General features: G+C 40.9%; 1 protein-coding gene across 3 annotated transcripts in view; it reads left to right on the top strand.

Annotated features, from left to right (window-relative positions):
- atp10d (ATPase phospholipid transporting 10D) overlaps positions 1-13,954 on the top strand; it is a 44,295-nt gene extending 30,341 nt beyond the window's left edge. Inside the window, exons 14-23 of one of the 3 annotated variants that reach the window (XM_040049131.1) lie at positions 440-566; positions 648-832; positions 3,211-3,490; positions 3,686-3,762; positions 4,086-4,211; positions 5,105-5,305; positions 6,142-6,222; positions 6,355-6,459; positions 7,218-7,405; positions 13,516-13,954. In XM_040049131.1, the coding sequence (XP_039905065.1) occupies positions 440-566; positions 648-832; positions 3,211-3,490; positions 3,686-3,762; positions 4,086-4,211; positions 5,105-5,305; positions 6,142-6,222; positions 6,355-6,459; positions 7,218-7,405; positions 13,516-13,699 (1,554 nt within the window). In that variant the 3' untranslated portion in view covers positions 13,700-13,954. Of the gene's footprint in view, positions 1-439; positions 833-3,210; positions 3,491-3,685; positions 3,763-4,085; positions 4,212-5,104; positions 5,306-6,141; positions 6,223-6,354; positions 6,460-7,217; positions 7,406-12,264; positions 12,585-13,515 lie in introns of those variants that run through there. The other 2 variants (XM_040049129.1, XM_040049132.1) reach the window with 2 other exon arrangements.
- The last annotated feature ends 8,017 nt before the right edge of the window (positions 13,955-21,971 follow it).

Raw genomic sequence — 21,971 nt, forward strand, 5'->3', positions numbered from 1 at the left:
TAACACAAGACGAAGGCTAAGTTTATTTATATAGCACATTTAAAACAACACAGTTGACCAAATTGCTGTACATTCAGACTGTGTCACTGCACAGTCTGAAGAGGATGGAGGAGATTCCAGGAGACAAGCAGTTAATCTAGTAAAGCTGCACAGGGCCTCCTTGCACTAGCTGTTCCCTCGTGCAAGGAGGAACGGGATGATAGCACCGCCAGAGGCCTTAGAAACGAGCTCCAGCAGACCACTGGCGTGAAAATCTTTGACCCAACTGAACTGTCTGTCTCAACTGGAGCTTTGTGATTCTGTTCCCCACTGTTGCTTCTTGGTCTCATTTCCCATTCATATTGAAGGATCCCACAGTCAGTTTGAATACATGACAGACAGCCAACTACTGACTTTGTAGTTACTAATATTTGCTTGATCTGTTATTGATTACCTGCAGGTTCTGAAGGAGGATGAGTATGACTTGTGGCTGAAAGCACACATGCTGGCAGAGAGCAGCATAGAGAACAGAGAGGAGCTTCTTCTGGAGTCAGCTCAGAGGCTTGAGACCAACCTCACTCTGTTGGGTAGTCACTGCAGCTCAGACTTAAATCATTCGATATCAGAGCTGAAATACCAGCACTTAAAGCATATGCGTGTGTTTTCAGGTACCACAGGGATTGTAGACAGACTCCAGGAGGAGGTTCCAGAGACCATTGCTGCTCTTCAGAGGGCTGGGATTAAAGTTTGGGTTCTCACTGGAGACAAACAGGAAACAGCCATCAACATCGCTTATGCCTGCAAACTTCTATGTGCCAGTGACAAACTGCTGACAGCTAACTGTGGAAGCAAGGTCAGTGAGTGAAAAAATCTTTATTTTACTGTAGAGCATGTGCAAAAGGGTGTAAGGTCTTCTTCACACACTGTGCCCCTCTGCATTAGATGGAGGAGTTGTACAGGGAGATGGGTGCGTTTGGCTCATCTCAGTCTCTCACTAAACATGCTCCTGTGACTACCCAGCAGTCACACCATGACACCCCAAGTATGACGGATGGAGTGTTGAGTGCGAGAGAAACTGACCTGAAAGATAGGATCATGGTAAAGCTGGACCCTCCGTAGTGGGTTACCAAGAATATGTTAAGTACCCTCTGAAGGTCTACTAGAAGATGTAAATGCACCATAATGGAGAGTCCGTACTGCAACCATCACCAAAAAGAACCAGCTGATCTACACCACAGCAGCAGTGATCACGGAGATGCTTGGCTATATGATGAACAGCCCAAAGGAGCAGTGCAGTTCATGGAGAAGGAGTCGAGAGGCCAAGATCAAGGTAGCACGGAGGGAAGTTGAAAGTAGAAAGTTGAAGAAAGAGGTACCTAAGAGCTGCCCGTGCCTTGGAAACTCCCAAACAAAGACTTACAGCCTTGGCCAGCCACTTGAAGAAGCATACCACAGAGACAGAAGGCAGGAGAGTAAACCAGCTGTAGCTATACCAAGTGACAGCAACATCAGGAAGAAGGAAAACCAGAAGCTGGAGAAGTGCCACGGGCTGAGAGAAGAGCTCGAGAAGATGTTGAGGGTGAAGGTGACGGTGGTCCCCGTGGTAATCGGAGTACTCGGTGCGGTGACTCCCAAGCTAGGCGAGTGGCTCCAGCAGATCCCAGGAACAACATCGGAGATCTCTGTCCAGAAGAGCGCAGTCCTGAGAACAGCTAAGATACTGCGCAGGACCCTCAGGCAGAGGACCCGAGCTTGAAGGATAGACCACCCACAGGGCTAGAGGGAAACTTTTTATATGATTATTTTATTATTTTTATATATTTCAGTCATGAAACCCTCAAAAACCTTTCTTATAAATCCTGTCCACACTCTTATAAATGCTTATTAAAAAGTCATTTGTTCGTGTACACAGTGAATCAACTGTGCGTGAGATGAATGTAGTGTACAGCAAAGAAGAGCATTAGAGCATGTCCCCTTTCTTTTTGTTGGTGAGGAACATAGTGATGGATTGTTTCGTCTGGACAAGGTTTCTATAGACATTTGTAGACTCATCCATCGACCAGTACTTTTACCAGTGCTAATGAATGTGTTCTATTTTTATATATATTGTTATTCATTGTTTTAGGAAAGAAAATGCTTATTTTACTGCATAAAATAATAAAAATCTAAACAAATACAAGTACCAATACGCAGCAGAAACCGCTTTCTGCAACTTGGATAGTTAGTCAATCATTGGAGCTGCTGAAAGATTCGAATTACAGCAAGCTGTCCATGCCTGAGGGCTTGCTTAGTGATAGGTTTGTAGCATAAACCTATTCGCTGGAACGTTCAAGACAATTTACTACACAGCGAAAGCAAGACACGTGCAGCCTCAGGAGTAGGAGTGGGTTTAAAAACATCAATTTCCAGATTCAAATTTATTTTATATTGAATAAAGCGATATCGATTCATTAAATCCTGACATCGATTTTTAAATATAAATGTATTTTGCCAGAAACACCAGAATCTCAGCTTAAAGCTCACAAAACTATTTCAACAACCGCCAAACGGCTAAAAGAGCAAAAGAGCAGGTAAACAAATTCACAGTGAATTTCAACTTTTACATATTATGCCAAATTACAAAACGCTTAGCTGTGTCTCTAACAAAACCTCTGTAACGATGCTCTGCTTCACTTCACTGGGGGTTATCTACTATAAAAATCCAGCCCAGGAAAATCTCCTTCATATTTTTCTGTGTTTTATCTTCACTTTTTTTGACATAAATGTGCTGTGATGCTTGCACCTCTGGTGAAGTCTCACAAGACTGAGATGCTCTAGCGTGACCTTAAAAAGGCGGTTCATGCTCAGAAACCCTCCAGTGTCACTGAATTGCAACAATTCTGCAAAGACAAGTGGGCCAAAATTCCTCCACAGTGCTGTAAAAGACTCGTGGCCAGTTATTGTAAGTGCTTGATTGTAGTTGTTGCTGCTAAGGGTGGCCCAACCAGTTATTAGGTTTAGGGGGCATTCACTTTTTCACACAGAGCCATGTAGGTTTGGATTTTTCCCCCTTATTAAAAAACACCAACAATCAATCAAATCCAATAAAACACTGGGCAGGAGAAGCCATGTCTGAACTCACTCGCAGGAAGCAGCCCACCAATTTCATGAAAGAAACAGTTGCTTATAGTGACTGCAATAAATTCAGCTCCGCTCTGCTCAGGTACATAACGGTCCTTTCTTTTCCTTCAGGATGCTTGTGCAGCTTTATTTGAGGATCTCATACTGGAAGTCCAGGGTGGTGAGAGTTTGACTGCCCTTACTGGAAATGGGGAATCCATGTCCAGCAGCTTCATTCTGGTCATAGATGGCCGGACGCTGGGTTGGGCCTTGGAGGACGAATTGAGGAGCAACTTCCTGGAGCTGAGCCGGCGATGCAAGGCAGTGATCTGCTGCCGTTCCACTCCACTGCAGAAAAGCCAAGTGGTCCAGCTGATCCGGGACCATCTTGGTGTCATGACCCTGGCTGTGGGTAAGAACTCAGCCAACAGAAAAGCAGCTTGGAGCTGATTGTTTATTATTCCATAAAGACATTTCATAACCATTTCTGTTAAACATTTGAAATACAGATGATCTGTCATTGCATGAGTACTGTCAGCTTTATTTATCAAATCACTGCTTGAAATAATTTGACACGAACTAGTGGAAAACAATGCTGCTGTTTCAGGTGATGGAGCCAATGATGTAAGCATGATTCAGGTGGCTGATGTGGGCATTGGGATATCTGGACAGGAGGGAATGCAGGTATTAACAAAGAAAAAAATGACAATAATACTAGTAATAACAAAAAATACTGTCAAACCGAGGTCTTTACAGAATACTATGAAGCTACTGTTTGTTAGTATCGGTTTAATTCAGCCTCCCATCCAAGACTATGACAGAGAACTCTTTGAGAGCTGTAGCTTTCTGTGGTTATATTAGAATCAGTGTGATATTGCATTCGCCCGTATCATCTGGTTTCACTCACCAGCAGGCGCTAAATGAGGCTAATGCTTGCGTTTTTTCTTCTTCTTTTTTTCATTATTTTGCTCTGTGGTCATTTTTTGTTGTTTTAAATCTTTCTCCAGGCTGTGATGTCCAGTGACTTTGCTATTTCACGGTTTAAACACCTCAGCAAGCTGCTGCTGGTTCATGGCCACTGGTGTTACTCTCGTCTTGCAAACATGATTCAATACTTCATCTACAAGAATGTGGTAGGAGTCTTTTTTGACAGCTTTATAAAAAAGGTTATAAACGGCTTGACTGACGTTTTGAATTAAGGCGGGTGTTGAACTCACAGCAGTTACACTGTCATCCCTAAACTCACCTGCTCACAAGAAAACAACAGCAAATCATTGTTTTAGTCTTACAGCAGTTTTGTCTCTGTTATGTTGCTGCATCCAAATATTTGTTTCCGGTTTATTCTGCCTATTAAACTAACGACTACATTTAATAAGACTTAATATGACTTTGGAGGGTTCCTGTTGTGGGACAGTTCTTCTCCCCGGCCACTGAGTCCAGCTCTCACAGCATGTGTCAAATCTGTGCTGAGGTCAACACTAGTCTGACATACCCAAAACACCTCACACAGGTTTGAGGCACCCAGCAGCCTTCCTACTCTAGCTTGCAATGATGCAGAGGACTTGTTGATATTGAGCTTTGCCTGTGCAGAGATTAGTAATGACACCTTAAAGTAAGAAGGTTCCTGATTAGAAAGACAGCTGGGGGCCTTTTATATGTGGACTTTGCATGTTTTCCTTACGTGTGAGCCAAAAGGACACATTATTAGCATAAATCAAACATACGATCAATGAACAATCATTTATCATCATATCACTGAAAGGATAAAGAGCTGGTGCAGTGATTTACGACCACGACAAAGCCGTGGTTCTCTGTGTTAGCATGGAGCATGGTTGTTCACTGAGCTCCTTCCCTCCTCGCACCAAAGCTGCTCATGTTCTGCCTGAAACTAAAGAATCTCCCAGAAATGGCACTCATTCGTTACAAAACACAGAAGATTTTAGAGCAATTCGTTGTTCACACAAGGATAAAAAAAGTAATAAGTAAGGAAATTCCTCACTGCTGACTGTGTGTTTCTTACCTGCAGATGTATGTGAATCTGCTGTTCTGGTATCAGTTCTTCTGTGGTTTTTCTGGGAGTGTCATGACCAACTCCTGGGTGCTCATCCTCTTCAATCTAATCTTCACATCAGCTCCTCCGCTCATTTACGGCATTCTCAACCAAGATTTACCTGCTGACACTCTGATGGAGCTGCCCGAGCTCTACCAGGATGCACAAACTTCCAAGGTTACTGCAAACACATACATGCCACAGAAATGACATACAAACTATACAAAAGGCAGTTGCTGTTTAAGGATTTCATTTGTTTTTTCATTTTTGTCAAACATTTTCTAGAGTATGGTCATTGCTCCTAACAAATGTATTTTCTGAAACAGAGCAGCTTATGAACACAAAACCTTAGCGGACACAGTTAGCATCATGAAGTCTCAGCGGGTTTGCATCACGTCGATGAAAAAAGAAAACTGCTTAAATTATGAAAAGTTTATTGATCGCTACATTTATTTGGCTTTCAAAGTATTTTAAATTACTGAATGTAAACTGGTTCTGCACTTGCTATGATGAAACTCTAATACCTACTAATGTAGGCTTCACACTAACCGGGCTGCTAACTCATAATGTGCATACACATGATCACAACAGTCCTGTATAACAGTTAAACACATAAATTCACTTTAATTAATATGTCAACAGTTACATTTCTGCGATCATTTTATTATTTACACAGAAAGAGGAAACAGAAGATAGAAAATAGGGCACTATCATAGCCATACATGTGTACATTACATATAGTAGAAAAATCACAATGCACAAAAAGAAATGCATACCGACACCACCTGCTGGTTCATATGATCATGTCCCAACATATTTCTGTTGGTCCTTTTATCTGTGTCCTACCGCTGACCTCTGGCCTAGCTCATTACCTCATTATCGTTAAGCATGGGTCATTTGTTTTTCATTCAAGTGTTGTGGCCTGTGTTAGCCAAACAAGTATTGCATGTGTGACATCAGTAACACTCATATTTGTTTAGAAAGTGTAATAGATGATTGTGATGTCTTCACAGACGTTTGTTCCATACATGTTCTGGATCACGGTCCTGGATGCTTTTTACCAAAGCCTCGTTTGCTTTTTTGTGCCTTACTTTGTAAGTACACCATGCAAATCGTTACTTATCACATTCCTTCTATTTACATGCACGTGGGTCTGTCTGTCTTCTCCTCATGTTCTAAGATTTTCATGTGAGAGTATTTTAGGGGACTTTTTTCTGTTTTCACAGGCATACGCAGGATCAGATGTTGGGGTGCTGTCCTTTGGCTCACCGATCAACGCATCAGCACTTTTCATTATTCTGCTGCACCAAGTGATCGAGAGCAACACGCTGGTCAGACTCACCACCACCACTCAAAATCATTTATACTTCAGCTGGACTGTGTCTCAGCTACTTTGCCTTTACAATAACAAGTGTGTAGCTTAAAGGTTATGTGTGTTATATTAGGGGGTACAGCAGGGGTCTCAAACTCACGGCACAGGTCACCACTACTTGTTGACGTGAAGAAATCTAATGCAGTTTGTCCCTTGAAGATTTGTTTGCTGTTGTGTGCAATCTTAAAATAAATTCTTTAAATGATTTAATATGAAGGCAACATGAGCAGAGAGCACGAACATGCTGAGGGATTGGCTGTGTTAGTTCAGTGAGAGTCGCACACTAATGTGTACACTTATGTCTGCACTTTGATTTGTTACATACGAACAAAATTAGTGCTGCACGTGTCTGTCCGCAAAGAGAGGACCAATGTGTTTATCTGGTAGTTCAATGAAAGGCTTCAGTTAGTTAAGAGTGCGGAAAACGAATCTGCATTCACGTTTGCAGTTTGTTATACAATATTTGAAATTTAAAAAACAAAAGAAAAACTACACTTTTTGTTGTTTGTTTGTTTTTTGTACGACTTGAACACTAAAGTGGCCCTCACATGAGATGACAGTGGCAGCAGTGGCCCTCAGCTCATTTAGGTTTGAGACCTTTGGTGTAGAGCGTGAGGAAAAATGTAATCCAAGTCAGAACTGAAAATGGAAAGATTCAGGAGCAGCTCTCTCTCTTTAGTTGTGCTCTGGAGTTTTGAATCTTTTTCTTTTTTGCAGACATGGATTCATATGGTCGTGTTGGTACTCAGCTGCACTTCCTATTTTGGTTTTGTACTGCTCCTCAGTGGCTTCTGTGTGACCTGCAGCCCCCCTGTCAACCCTCTGGGGATTGAGTTACTCCAAATGTCCCACTCTCTTTTCTACATCACATGTGTTCTCACTACTGTGGCAGCTCTGTTACCCAGGTACGCGCACACACACACACACACTGCAAAAACTCATGTACAGGTAGTGTATTTCCTTTGGGGGCACTTCATAACTCATTAATAATAAAGAGCTTTACTCTAATGACACCTGGAGGTGCCAATGTCGTCATCACCGACACAGCTATACACTGAATTTGTTTTGTCACTCCAGTGGTTTCCATATTTCAATTAAACAATGTGGCAGAGTGGACTCAAACGCAGGACTCGCAGGCTGGTTGAGGATGTTTATTGTGAAGGCAGGATGAACAGGACATGAGACGACTGGCTGACTGAACATAATGCACACAGACAGAGGCGAACACAAGAAAACTGGAAGCACGTGGAAAATAAACAGAGACAAAGTACAAACTGAAAACACTGAGTCAACAGCCCAGGAAACCTGACATCACTTTCATTGCTAAAACATTACCCAGATATCCAGGATCGTTTTTAAATACAAATATTTTAATTTGTTTATAACCAGACATATGCTTCAGGTAAAATAGTGCTGGTTACCATGGTTTCCAGTGGTCTTTTGGAGTCTCCAATTTTCTATTTCTGGAAACACTAATTTTAATTGGACCAATCAAAATTAATACATAAATAAAATATTGCAGTATTTTTAAAGAAACATATTATAATAAGCTGCAGGCAACAGCACTTTAAGGGATCCTGTTAGGAAAAGGTTTAAGTATTAACCTTTAATTATATGGTTGTTTTAAAACTGAAATCATACAATTCCATGTAATATATATATGTGTAAATAGTAAACACCCCTACACACATAACTACAGTTGTAAACAAAAAAAAAAGATTCTCACAGGACTGGTTTTGGCAGTTTGTTGGTCTGGCACATTCAGGTGTGCACAGAAAACTCTGTGCGATGCTCGGGGAAAAGCCCGACAGCTAGATGCAGTTCACCTTTTAATATTAAAGTTCATTACAGTAAAATTAGGCAAAGACTGAAATAGGGCTACAACAATTCATTGAGTAATAAAATCACAAAAAATTCTTTGCTACAATGTTTCGTTTCACACGAGGCCCTGTAGTGTGTCGACGTGTTAAACGACACAACCGCGAGTGCTTTACCCGCATTTGCTACTAAAAACAGACCTGCACTATAAACGTTTTGACAACATGAAGCCCACACAGCCTTCAGTTTGAAACAGAAACGCTGCTAGCAGCCGCAGTGATGATGACTCTGGGACAGTTTAACATGGAGCCGGTGTTCTGAGAAACCATCCTACTCTGGCAAAACGTCCTACCCGTATTATAATTTGACGGTGACCTGCGACTAACCCTACCCCTAACCATAACCATAAAGAAGTATTCCGGATGGGTGAGAGAAAAAGAAGTTAATTCGGCGTTGGTTTTGTGCGCATGCGCCGTGTCTGCGCAGAAACATTGGGTAGGATGTTTTTCCTGGTAGGATGGATTCCCAGAATCCATCTGTTTACTGCGGAGCCCCTCTGATGACATGGTCCAAAAAATAAATATATTGAGGCCACAAAATACTATTTCAAGGGCATGAAATAGGTATAACGTGCGCACGAAATGCTAATTTGTGCCCATGAAACCGTGATCCTTCCCAGGCCCTTGCAGTTGGTTGACAATTAAAATCTATCCCGGCGTCCAGGTCCTACTTACGTCTGTAAAGCAACTGGGCTCTCGATGTCCTGTTTAAATGTCTCTCCGTAATAATGGTTCCTTGCATTGCAGGCTTTTCAGAATGCATTTGTAGTTCATTCCCAGCCTAAAATAAAACTCAATCATACCGTCTCTGTCCACGGTGCATAGGTTTAGCCTACTTATGCTTATGTCTCTACGCAGCTGTCCAGGAATTGTATCAATATGTTGTGCGCACGTTATCTATTTCGTTGCCACAAATGCGTAATTCGTTGCCACGTTATACCCAATTCATGGCCACAAAAAGTATTTCGTGGGCACGTTATACTATTTCGAGGGCACAAAGTAGAATTTTGTGGCCACAATTTATTTATTTTATGGACCATGTCATCAGAGGGGCTCCGTAGTTTACACACCACGAAGAGGCGGAGGCGTTACCGAGAAACCGAGCTCAGGTTGAGTGAAAGAAAACGTGTTTCTGGCGTCCAAAACAGGGGCACAGTTCCAGTGATGACCATTAAAACCTTTACTGGGAAAAATCTAGAGTGCAGAGTCCTTCATCAAAGCACCTGATCAACTCCAACGTGAAGAAAAACGAACTTTGTAGCTGCTCCATTCACACACAGAGAGTAATCTGCAGTAAGCCTCAGAAGTTATGCAGATGACCTATTAACTTAATAGGTCATTAAGTTAATAGGTCATCCAAAGAGTTAAAAGCCAGAGAATAAAAATAGGTTTTTAATCTGGACTTAAAAACGGCACTGATGTAGCCTGTCTAATGTGAAGAGGAAGATTGTTCCAAAGCAACGGGGCCACAGCAGAGGACGCCCGGTCTCCCCTGAGTTTCAGCCGTGACTTAGGGACTGAAAGCAGCAGCTGCTCAGCTGACCAGAGGCAACGAGTGGGAACATGAGGCTTTCAACAAATCGGACAAATAAGCGGGTGCCAAACCATTTAAAGATTTAAAAACCAATAAAAGAACTTTAAAACGGATCCTAAATTTGATTGGAAGCCGATGTAGAGAGGCCAAAACCGGAGTGATGCGGTCGAATTTCCATCTATCAGTTAAAAATCGAGCCGCAGCATTGTGCACTAATTGTAAGCGTGACAAAGTGGCCTGCTCCTATTAAAATGGAATTACAGTAATCCAGGCGTGATGTAATAAAAGCATGAATTACAGTTTCTAATGTTAAACATCGTGTTAATTCAGTTGCATTAGAATTTAAAAATAGAGCTTTTTTTCATAAGCAAAATTTTTTTTACACATGCCATTAAACTCGTTGTTGTTAGATTGGGCCAGGGCTGGCCTAGGACAAAAAATCGGCCCGGGCATTTTGACTAGAGACCGGCCCCCCAGGTATTACAGGAAAAGCCATAAAGACTTTGAATGAAAACAGACGCTGTTGTGACAGTGATGTACAGTCTTGTTGGTATATGTATGACTTCTATACATTTTACGTCAGATAAAAACTTTGTTCGCAAGATTCAGATAATTATTTAATAACAGCGAGACATTTTAAATGAGAATAAGAAAGAAAAGTATGTCTTTGTGCCCCCCTCTCCCTGTTAATGCCCTACCTGCCCCTCCGGCAAAACTTTGCTAGACCCACCCCTGCACAGTTACCAGCTGTCAGCTACTTAGAAAAGGATCCTGGTGTTATTTGTCTCTCAGAAACAGTTCATAACTTCCCTTCAACTCAGTCATGTCACCTAAAAGGTAAACCTGTTTCTCCATCACCTGTTCAGCTCTGATGATTCAGTAAGGACATCTCCTGGTTTCATCTTCATGTTTCCCTCTCACCACATATCCAAACCGACATCATGAGCAGCAGCTTTACAGCTGTGGCTCCAGCAAACATCAGCTGATACTAGAAATTAATATTAAATAAATTCTAACAACAGCTGATCAAGTTTAAACATGCTGCTGTTGTTTAACGCGACATCCGCTGGTTTCCTGTTTCTGGCGCAAAGTGATAAACAAACAAGAGAGAAAAGCCGATCAGCTGATCATTGATCAGTTTCATGATAAGTAGCAACAGGAGAGGGAGAGGATGAGAGAAGAAGAGGCAGCTGTGCAGCAAAGACACAGAATAACTCCAGCTTTGTGTCTTTTTCATTGTAGCTGAAGTCCGGGACAAACTGTTCCTTTTCACCTCAATAAGAAACGCGCAATATTTTCTCTGAATGAGGGACGATTCAGTTTTTTACAGGACGGTTGGCAACTCTACTAACTAACCTTATGAATAAAATAAAGTTCAACATCAGTAACATAGCAGCCACCCAGCTGTATAGAAACTCCATCATGCTAGCTAGTACCCAGTACAAAAAAGTCAGCACAACGAAAATAAACTCCACCTAAACTTGGTTTATATCTGACCCAGATAGACTGCAGGTCATAACTTCTTACCTGAAGTTCAGTTCACCTGACACTCGGACCGGCGGCTGCCTCGGGTCTCTCCTCCTCCTGCCTCCCCTTTCCCTCATCCACCTGCTGCCTCTGTGGAAGCTCCGCCATAGCCACCACCAAACAACTGAGTTATTTTTACATTTTACACATCTGCCAGCATCTGGACAATCCACCACATTTTATTGTTTATACCGTTACAAAAAAACAAACAAACAAAAAAACATCGGCCCATAAAAACGAAAAATCACCATCGGCCCAAATGCCCGGTATACCCGATGGCCAGTCCAGCTACGGGTTGAATACTTAAATATTATTTACATTACTTAATGTGTTCATCATCATTACATCTGTTTTCAGCAGCACAAAAACTTGCTCCCTAATTTGAAAGTTTTTCAGGCAGACAGAGCAAAGGTACATTTATCTTATTTGATTTGACCTTTGACAGTACATGAGATTATTTATATAATTTTGCATTTAAGAAAAAGTTTTCTTTAAAAATTTAATTGAAATATGGTACGTACATACAATCAAAGGGTTGAGGGGTTTTGACAGGTGTTGTATGCAGTTCAACTTTCTCTTTTGAATAGTTATTATTTCTCATTAATAAGACAAAAGTATTTCTTATCTGATTACTTGATTAAACAGTGGAATAATAAATGGATATCTTGATTACTAAAATAATTGATAGCTGCACCCCCTACTGGTGGTGCTGAGCAAGTGTGGCTTGCTTGTAAGAGTTTTCAGGAGAAAGTCTGCTCATGTAAAGAGAACAGCAGTATGGTTTAGGTTGCATCCGAGCAAACGAGAACAGTTTGTTATGTTGCAGCTACAGGACCTGGGCACTTTGCTGTCACTGACGCTGTGCAACAGGACAGTGACCTCAAGTAAATCAGCAACTCCACTGAAAAGAAAAGAAACATGGAACTGAAATTGAAATGCTGCGGTTGGATGTTGAGAGAGCGCTGCAGAAACAAATGCCTGGAAATCTCAACAACTGAAGAAACAAAGAGAAGAGTGCAGCAGAATTCCTCCCCAGTGATGATGACACAGACTGTTAAAGGACTTTTTATAAGCCACTGAATCATGAGTTGTACTCAGTTTTTCACAGGAGCACATAAAACTATTTTAATGTGACTTTATATGATTTAAAAACATACTTTACATAGTGTGTGTAGTAAGTAACATATGCATGATGCATGATTTTACACTGATAGCCAGAAGGCCACCTATTCTGTTTTTATTTATTGCATATACGTCCAAGCCCAGCTAACCAGCTGGATTTCATGGTTTTGGGGTTTCAGTAGGGGCTCAGCCCATTCACTCCGTCTAACACAAACATATTATATCCTCCTCACTTAGTAAGTCTGAGGGTAGGCTAAACTTCCCTTTGAACTGGAAGAAAACAAACGGCTGCATCAGGAGTTCGTTCCAACAGCGGACCAGGAGTGGACTACCTCGAACGGCCTGGTCTATTTGTTTAAAGAGAAGAAGAAGTAATAAAATGTCATATATTGTGCATATTTTGTTTGGAAGGGCCAAACTTCCTTCTTTTGGTCCGCGTTTTTAAAAAACCCAGAGGGGTTTTTTGGTGTGTGTGTTCCTAAAACTGACTGGAATGAAATGGGGGTTGATCAAACTTAGAGTGGGTTAGTTTTATTTTCCCTTATCAGTGAGTGAGAGTACCTTAAGGTGACGTGTTGTTGTGATGTGTTTTTGTCTTGAGTATAGTTCTTTACTCACAAACTAACTGAGCTGTTTTCAGTCAATGTTGAGGGTGTAAGGTTTGACGTTACTTAATTGTAAGGCAACAAACCTGTAACAGCACCATCATATATGTCAGGAGCCAGACTTGGCTGGCACTCCACAAGGAACCGCTTGCTTGTTAAAGTCTAATCATAATGTCACGTTACATATTGTTTTCTAAATTAGGACTTTTATCAGCATGAAGCAGAGTCTAAACCGAACCACTGCTTTAGAGTGAAGTCGTTAATAGAAAAAAAGGCGAAATCAATGAAGTTTGAAAATGTCACGTGCAGCCACAGCTCTAGAGGACTGACTGATGTGCTCTTCTCTACAGGCTGTTTTTTCAAGCTTTATGCAACACACTGCACCCATCTACAGTTTTGAAATCAGCTCACATGGATACAGTGGACTCTGAAAATTACCGCAGGAGAATGCAGCGCTGGAACATGACCCACTCCAAAACCAACAGGCGCTCGGCGGGTGCCGACAACGCTGGCCTGGAGCCCAGCTTAGCGTGAGAGCTACGCACATGCAGAGAGTTGCACTTGATACCTCTACTGATGCACAATCTCCCCTGAGAAAAGTATACCTGAAACTGAAGGAAAGGTTTCTGTTGATGTGCAGCACTGAAGTGTATATCACAGCCAGAACTGAAGTTTTGGTTCAATAAAAGACTTTGACTCCAAAGAACACTGAATATAACTGGCTGCGTTTTGTATGAATGAGAAGTATGTATCTGCGATTTTATGAATAAAGTATGTGGAAATAATCCATCCATGTGATTCATTCAGCGTCTGTTTAAAAATCACACCCAATGTTTATCTTTATATAATCTTTCTTGAACAAACGCACTGGTGTCGTGCTTGGGACGGGATTGGAGCTCACACACAGTTCATGTGTAAGCTGTGGTGACGCGTTATCTTGTATGTCAGTTGGATTCTGATGAGATTTGGCAGAGTGCGAGAATCCTGTGAACCTGTGCGGCACATCATTTGACGTAAGAAGTTAGGTGTGTAGGCAAAAAATGGCACCAAATTTGACCACGGTCTGGAAAAATTACTGACGGCTGCTTTTGCAGCAGAGCGTGAAGCATTTATCTGTCAAGACTTAATACTAGACCGTCCCGTTATTTTCTTATGATGCTCTAATCAGCATTCAACAAAGGCTCTAATTAACCTCTGTACTTGAATGACAGTAAGACAAACACTGATCAGTTTCTCAGGTTTGACTGATCAATACCAGCATAACTAAACTAGTAACTAACTGGCAAACCAGTGAGGATGAACACGAAATCAATATTTAAACATTTATTCTATTTTTTCGTCATAGCTTGCAGCTCCTTGTTTTTATGCTTTGGATTATGTTTGTAATGAATCCAACCAGGTTTTCATCTGTCCTGCAGTTTAAACAGAAGCCCTCGTTTAAAATCACAGTATTGATGTAAGTAATTGCTGTGCCACTAAATGAATAGATACACAACCTGGAAACAAAAAAATAGATTTACATGTTTCAAAACCAAATTTCAAAAACATATTAAGGATTTTTATCGTGAAGACTTGTCTGAACCAAACTGAATTTAACCAGATAAACACACACACACGCACAAACATAGTAACTTACATATAAAATGATATATAACTTATAAAAATAAAATATAAAACAAGCAAACACAGAAGTCAAAATAAGACATACATAAAACAATTATACTAAATAAGATTAAAAGGCAGATCCAGTTTAAATACGCACTCTCCTCTTCACCTCTCCTGTGCACATTGGATGGATTCAGGTATTTAAAGTTACCTGCCTTCACTACTTCTGCTCCTTGCATCTTCACTGCTACACCTGTTTGCCTCTCATTCACATACACGTATGCTGTCGTGCTTCTGACTCATTCCTCCTCTCTCATACCTCGACCTTGTCAGACTGTCTTCCTGCTCCCAAATCTCAAGCATCAAGGAGACAGCCTGTCTATCTACAAACAAGAGGGGCTCGGAGCCAATCGTTGATGTAATCTCACCTCCATCTCCATCTGTCCCTCATACTGCACATCGCACTGTCCCCACACGTCCGTATGTCCACAAAGAAGCCAGTATCTCCTCTGTGAATGCAACTATGCTCTAAAAGCTTAATCCTGCTCTCCTGAATCAGCTGACCTTTGGCCATGGCTTCTTGTGCATGTGCACTCACGTTGATTTCTGTGTGAGGACTTTAACTGTGATCATGTTTTTTCACATGGAGAACTTTTTACATTAATAGAATTCCACAGACATCAGTCTTCCTTGTGTTGCTCCTGCTAACCCTTCCCCCTGGCGTTCACAGATGACAGGAATTGAGTATAGTTTCTTAAGTTTGTTAAATTTACACATTCTGTTTTTGTTTTGTTTTGTTTTTTTACCTTCAATTTTACTGTAAATTTCAAATTTTTAATTTGTAAATTATGTAAATTTCTTGCTAGTTTAGTTTTATGTCTATGTTTAGTTTTTTATGGTCGGGCATTGCACAGCAACAAGCCTTTTATTGCATGTCGTGCTATGTATGATTGTGTATGTGACAAATAAATGAATGGCCATAAATCAATGACCTCCATTTCCACTGTGCTGTGACCTTTCAGAGCACCTCTGGTTTATCAGCTTCATCAGAAAGGAAGAGGATGAAAGAGACACAATGAAGTGATAAATATGATAGATGTTGAATTAAAGGAATGTCCATTACAAACAGCATGTTGAAAAGAAACAGAGAGGAGAGAAGAGGGTCTGAACATAACAGAAAAGAGATAGAAAAGATGTCTGCAAGAGAAAAAATACAATCAGCGGAAAGATGAGCAGAATAGTCGAGAGAAGCCAGAGAGTAAACGTAGGCTTTCTTGCAAGAGGGTGGAATAATCCATGTGTTTCAGTATAATTTAAATCCATTAAATTATGTTAACAACAATATCACATAAAAATATTATTAATAATATTACATTGTTATATGAGTAAATTAAAGTTACATTTGTAGAAATGCCACTTTTTCACATTTGATTGGCCCAATTTTGCTGATTAGCTGTCCTGTTTTATCTAAACACTTCTCAAAAATGTGGGACAGCTGATGTTTCAGTTGCTGTATGGCCTCAACAGATCAGAGCGACCTTCTGATATTCAAATTAGGCACCGAATGAGAAATGAAAAAGAAGGGACTTTGAAAGTGGCATGACTGTTGGTGCCATGCGGACTGGTCTGAGCGGTTTAGAAACGACTGTCATTTTTCTATGGTTTACATTGGATTGTAAAGAAAGAGAGAATATATTCAGTTGGTGGCAGTTCTCTGGGCAAAAATGCTTAGTTGATGCTAAGGGATGGGGAGAATGGACAGTTTGTTTCAAGCCCAAAGGAAGGCAACAGCTAACAAATATATGAATATATGAAATGAAAATAGGATTATTCAAGACCTTGTATGTGATGACAAGGGTTTTAAATTCAATTCTGGATTTGACAGGGAGCCAGTTCCTCACAGTTTTACTGGAGACTGGAGGAAGATAATGAAGAGGAGTCTCCATTTACATGAATAAAGTCTACAAAGTCAGAGTCTATTATATAGATATGATTCAACCCACTGCAGCACAGTACCATTAATATCTACAACATGCTATAATCACTGTAATAAAATATTATGGTCGACAGTATCGAACGCTGCGGTCTAGCAGGACAAGCACAGAGATGAGTCCACTGTCAGAGGCCATAAGAAGATCATTTGTAACCTTGTTGGTTGGATTTTAGACTTTTTAACTGACAGATCTCAGTGTGTGTGAGAGTAAACGGCTGTTTTTCCAATCAGCTGAATTCTTCCACTGGTTCACCACAGCGTTGTTTTCTCTCTCCCCTGCTATATATTTTGTACACTAATGACTGTCATAGTACACAGGCTGAAAGGCATTTCATTAAATATGCAGATGACACAGTCATTGTACGCGTCCTTCATGGTGAAGAGTATTCCCATGGACCTGCTGTGGATGAGTTTGCTTCTTGGTGTGATCAGTCCTTAAAGATCAAAACCTTACAAACTAAGGACATGGTAATTTACTTCAGGAAGCCCCCCTCCAACAGTAGTAAATGGTGCAGCCATTGAACTGGTGGATAGTCATAAGTATTTGGAGGTTGCTCTTGATAAGGCTCTGTCCTTTGAGTCACATTTTGACTCTACAGTGAAAAAGGTAAAACAACGATTGTACTTTTTAAGGAGATTTTAACGTTTCATCTCAGATGATTACCTTTTTTATAAAAGTTTTATTGAATCTGTTTTAATCAGCCCAGTGCTGAGGAAGGCAACCTCTGTCATGTCATGTTTAGACCATCCTCTCTTTAGAGACTTTCACCTGTTTCTCTCAGGTTGCTGGCATAAAGTGCCGCAGGGAAGACCAAGAGACATAGAGTGTCTTTTATACAGTGGGGCAAAAAAGTATTTAGTCAGCCACCGATTGTGCAAGTTCCCCCACCTAAAATGATGACAGAGGTCAGTAATTTGCACCAGAGGTACACTTCAACTGTGAGAGACAGAATGTGAAAAAAAAATCCATGAATCCACATGGTAGGATTTGTAAAGAATTTATTCGTAAATCAGGGTGGAAAATAAGTATTTGGTCAATAACAAAAATACAACTCAATACTTTGTAACATAACCTTTGTTGGCAATAACAGAGGTCAAATGTTTACTATAGGTCTTTACCAGGTTTGCACACACAGTAGCTGGTATTTTGGCCCATTCCTCCATGCAGATCTTCTCGAGAGCAGTGATGTTTTGGGGCTGTCGCCGAGCAACACGGACTTTCAACTCCCGCCACAGATTTTCTATGGGGTTGAGGTCTGGAGACTGGCTAGGCCACTCCAGGACTTTCAAATGCTTCTTACGGAGCCACTCCTTTGTTGCCCGGGCGGTGTGTTTTGGATCATTGTCATGTTGGAAGACCCAGCCTCGTTTCATCTTCAAAGTTCTCACTGATGGAAGGAGGTTTTGGCTCAAAATCTCACGATACATGGCCCCATTCATTCTGTCCTTAACACGGATCAGTCGTCCTGTCCCCTTGGCAGAAAAACAGCCCCATAGCATGATGTTTCCACCCCCATGCTTCACAGTAGGTATGGTGTTCTTGGGATGCATCTCAGTATTCTTCTTCCTCCAAACACGACAAGTTGAGTTTATACCAAAAAGTTCTACTTTGGTTTCATCTGACCACATGACATTCTCCCAATCCTCTGCTGTATCATCCATGTGCTCTCTGGCAAACTTCAGACGGGCCTGGACATGCACTGGCTTCAGCAGCGGAACACGTCTGGCACTGGGGGATTTGATTCCCTGCCGTTGTAGTGTGTTACTGATGGTGACCTTTGTTACTTTGGTCCCAGCTCTCTGCAGGTCATTCACCAGGTCCCCCCGTGTGGTTCTGGGATCTTTGCTCACCGTTCTCATGATCATTTTGACCCCACGGGATGAGATCTTGCGTGGAGCCCCAGATCGTGGGAGATTATCAGTGGTCTTGTATGTCTTCCATTTTCTGATGATTGCTCCCACAGTTGATCTTTTCACACCAAGCTGCTTGCCTATTGTAGATTCACTCTTCCCAGTCTGGTGCAGGTCTACAATACTTTTCCTGGTGTCCTTCGAAAGCTCTTTGGTCTTGGCCATGGCGGAGTTTGGAGTCTGACTGTTTGAGGCTGTGGACAGGTGTCTTTTATACAGATGATGAGTTCAAACAGGTGCCATTCATACAGGTAACGAGTGGGGGACAGAAAAGCTTCTTACAGAAGACGTTACAGGTCTGTGAGAGCCAGAGATTTTCCATGTTTGAGGTGACCAAATACTTATTTTCCACCCTAATTTACCAATAAATTCTTTACAAATCCTACCATGTGAATTCATGGATTTTTTTTTCACATTCTGTCTCTCACAGTTGAAGTGTACCTCTGGTGCAAATTACTGACCTCTGTCATCATTTTAAGTGGGGGAACTTGCACAATCGGTGGCTGACTAAATACTTTTTTGCCCCACTGTACCTGCTGCTATTGCTATCAATAACACTAACCCATAAGTGTTGTTGCCATCACTACTACACATTGCACTTTGTTGCTACAGATAAAATTTGGGATGTTCTTCCTCTTTTGCTTGTTTGGGGGTTTTGTGTTGTTCGGTGTGTGGACATACTGCAAATCAATTTCCCACCGGGGACAATAAAGTTTCCTTTAACGCTGACCTTCACTAAAAGTGTTTAGGTTTTGTGATGAGCTCTGAAACCTGACCCAAACTCTTCAAATAAACCATTCATCTACAGATGATCAGTTAGCTTACAACTGCTGTTTTAAGGATTTGGAAGATAAAAGGAAGGCTGGAGATTGGCCTACAATTAGTTAAAACAGCTGGGTCTTTTACGTTATGGTTCAACTAATACCAGCTTGAAGGCCTGTGGTACATGTCTGCTTAATAGAGATCATATTTAAGATTAAAACATTAATTAATTGAATGACTTCCTTTAGCAGTCTTGTAGGAATGAATGGATGCCTTTATTTTTTCAGTTGCAGTTGCCTGCATCTGAAATTGACCTTGCCGACCGTACATACAAATACACCAGGGGTCGGCAACCTTTCTGATGATGAGTGCCATCTAAAATTTCCTCAGAGGTCAGTGTGCCATATGACTGCATTAGCAATAAATGTAATAACGCTCTATATTAACAGTTACACACTATATAGAAGAACTTCATAGAATTATATTTGTTCGTAGATGCTGGCAAAAAAAGACACTTTTTATCCATAACACCAAATGAACTGTACAACAGCAAATGCAAATGCTATTTATGGTCTCCTCACAACAATGATAAGAAAAATAAACTGGGCCAATATGGCATGTTTGCTACAGTTTTTCTCCATTGGTTTGGCTCATTTCTTGAAACAGAAATTACATTCTCAAAATAACACGGACAAACCTCCAAACCTCTTGGCAAATGTTCACAACCGAATGGCATTTCTCATTCATTTTATCAAATGGCAAATGCCTTAGTACATGTCTCAGTTGTCTCAGTGCATCTTTGCAAATGATTAAGTACACGTAGCCTACAGTTATACAGTTAGCTTACATTTAGCACATTTTCCAAATGAATAGATCCTGTAGATCTGAACTGATTAGTTGATTCTCAGTCTAATGATCATTCCCTCCAAAACATGTCAGCATGATGTCATTGTATAAGTACTCGCATGCACAACTGTCTGTTCAATTGTCAAAATTGGTCAAGAACATAATACCATGAATACCATATATGAATTTCTTTGAATATTTGATAAATTGATGACAGTCATTGACAGTCAGGTGAAACTAGACTAACGAAGGCGGAGCGTCACACACAGGTGTGTTCCATGATTGTGTGCTGCCAAACACAGATATATAGAGCTTGACCAGAGCCAGTCCGAGGCTCTGAACATGGATAGACAAGGCCAAGCAAACGGACAAGGGGAAGTTCTTCCTCAAGGAAGAGGAGGAAGAAGAAGAAGAAGAAGAGGAGGAGGACTGAGAATGCGTGGTGGAGGAATAGGGCGAAGAGCCTGAGGAGCGCGAAGACACTGTGCTGTCCCGAATGAAATTCGGGCCACAATTATAGACCATGTCATAAACCATGGCCTCACAATGGCAGAGGCAGGTCGTCGAGTGCAGCCTAATGTGCCTCGCTCTACAGTCTCCTCCATCATCCAAACCTTTCGCAGGGAAAACAGGTATGTACTCTATGTAATCTATGATGGAGTTACATGCTGTATAGGACAGGGCACTGTGCGTGAGGCAAAGAATGTATAACTTACTGTAGAGATTTTGTGTGCATCTGCCTACAGTAGTAGGTCTATACTAGCAGGTGGAGAGGACTAGTGGAATGTTGTGATACTAAATATGACAAGAAATATATTGAACTAATTACTGTAAACTATGGAATTACATCATTTATACAGTTTAGAGTAGTATTCCAGTCACTGTGCAATGTTGCATTAGGATTGTGGTGAAGTTACTGTGAGTAAAACAATAACACAATTACACTGGTAACTTACTGTATTCTGTTCTTTGTGTAGGATTGGACAACAACCTCATGTGGGTGGCAGAGGACAACTGCTCAGTGAACAACAGGAAAGACAGATTTGTGGCATGGTGATGGCAAATAATGCCATCACACTGAGACCGATCCGTGATGCCATCCTTCAGGACAATCATATATTCCAGAATATAAACACAATAAGCACAAGTTATTCAGCAGTTCTTGGAGAGTGTTTGGGATATAATATGTCACATGTAACAATTCTGGATGATATCCAACAATTTTGAAGCAGAAATATTGTTTCAGTGACAAGTTATAGGTGGCAATCACTTTTTGGTAGGCTTAAAATGGCATATTATGGGTATTAATGATCCTTTAAAAGTTATTCAGCATTTCTTAGAGAGTGTTTGGGATATGATGTGCCACATATGATCCTTTTGGATGATACCCAACAAGTTTGAAGCAGAAATATTGTTTCAGTGACAAGATATAGGCCACAATCACTTTTTGGCAGGTTGAAAATTGCATATTATGGGTATTAATGGTCCTTTAAAAGTTATTCAACAGTCCTTAGAGACTGTTTGAGATATAATGTGTCACATATAACCCTTTTGGATGATACCCAACAAGTTTGATGCAGAAATATTGTTTCAGTGATAAGATATAGGCCACAATCACTTTTTGGCAGGTTGAAAATTGCATATTATCGGTGTTAATGTTATTTTAAAAGTTTTTCAGCCGTTCTAAGG

This window comes from Simochromis diagramma, unplaced genomic scaffold (genome assembly GCF_900408965.1).
Source record: "Simochromis diagramma unplaced genomic scaffold, fSimDia1.1 OVJJ01000426.1, whole genome shotgun sequence".
NCBI lineage: Eukaryota > Metazoa > Chordata > Actinopteri > Cichliformes > Cichlidae > Simochromis > Simochromis diagramma.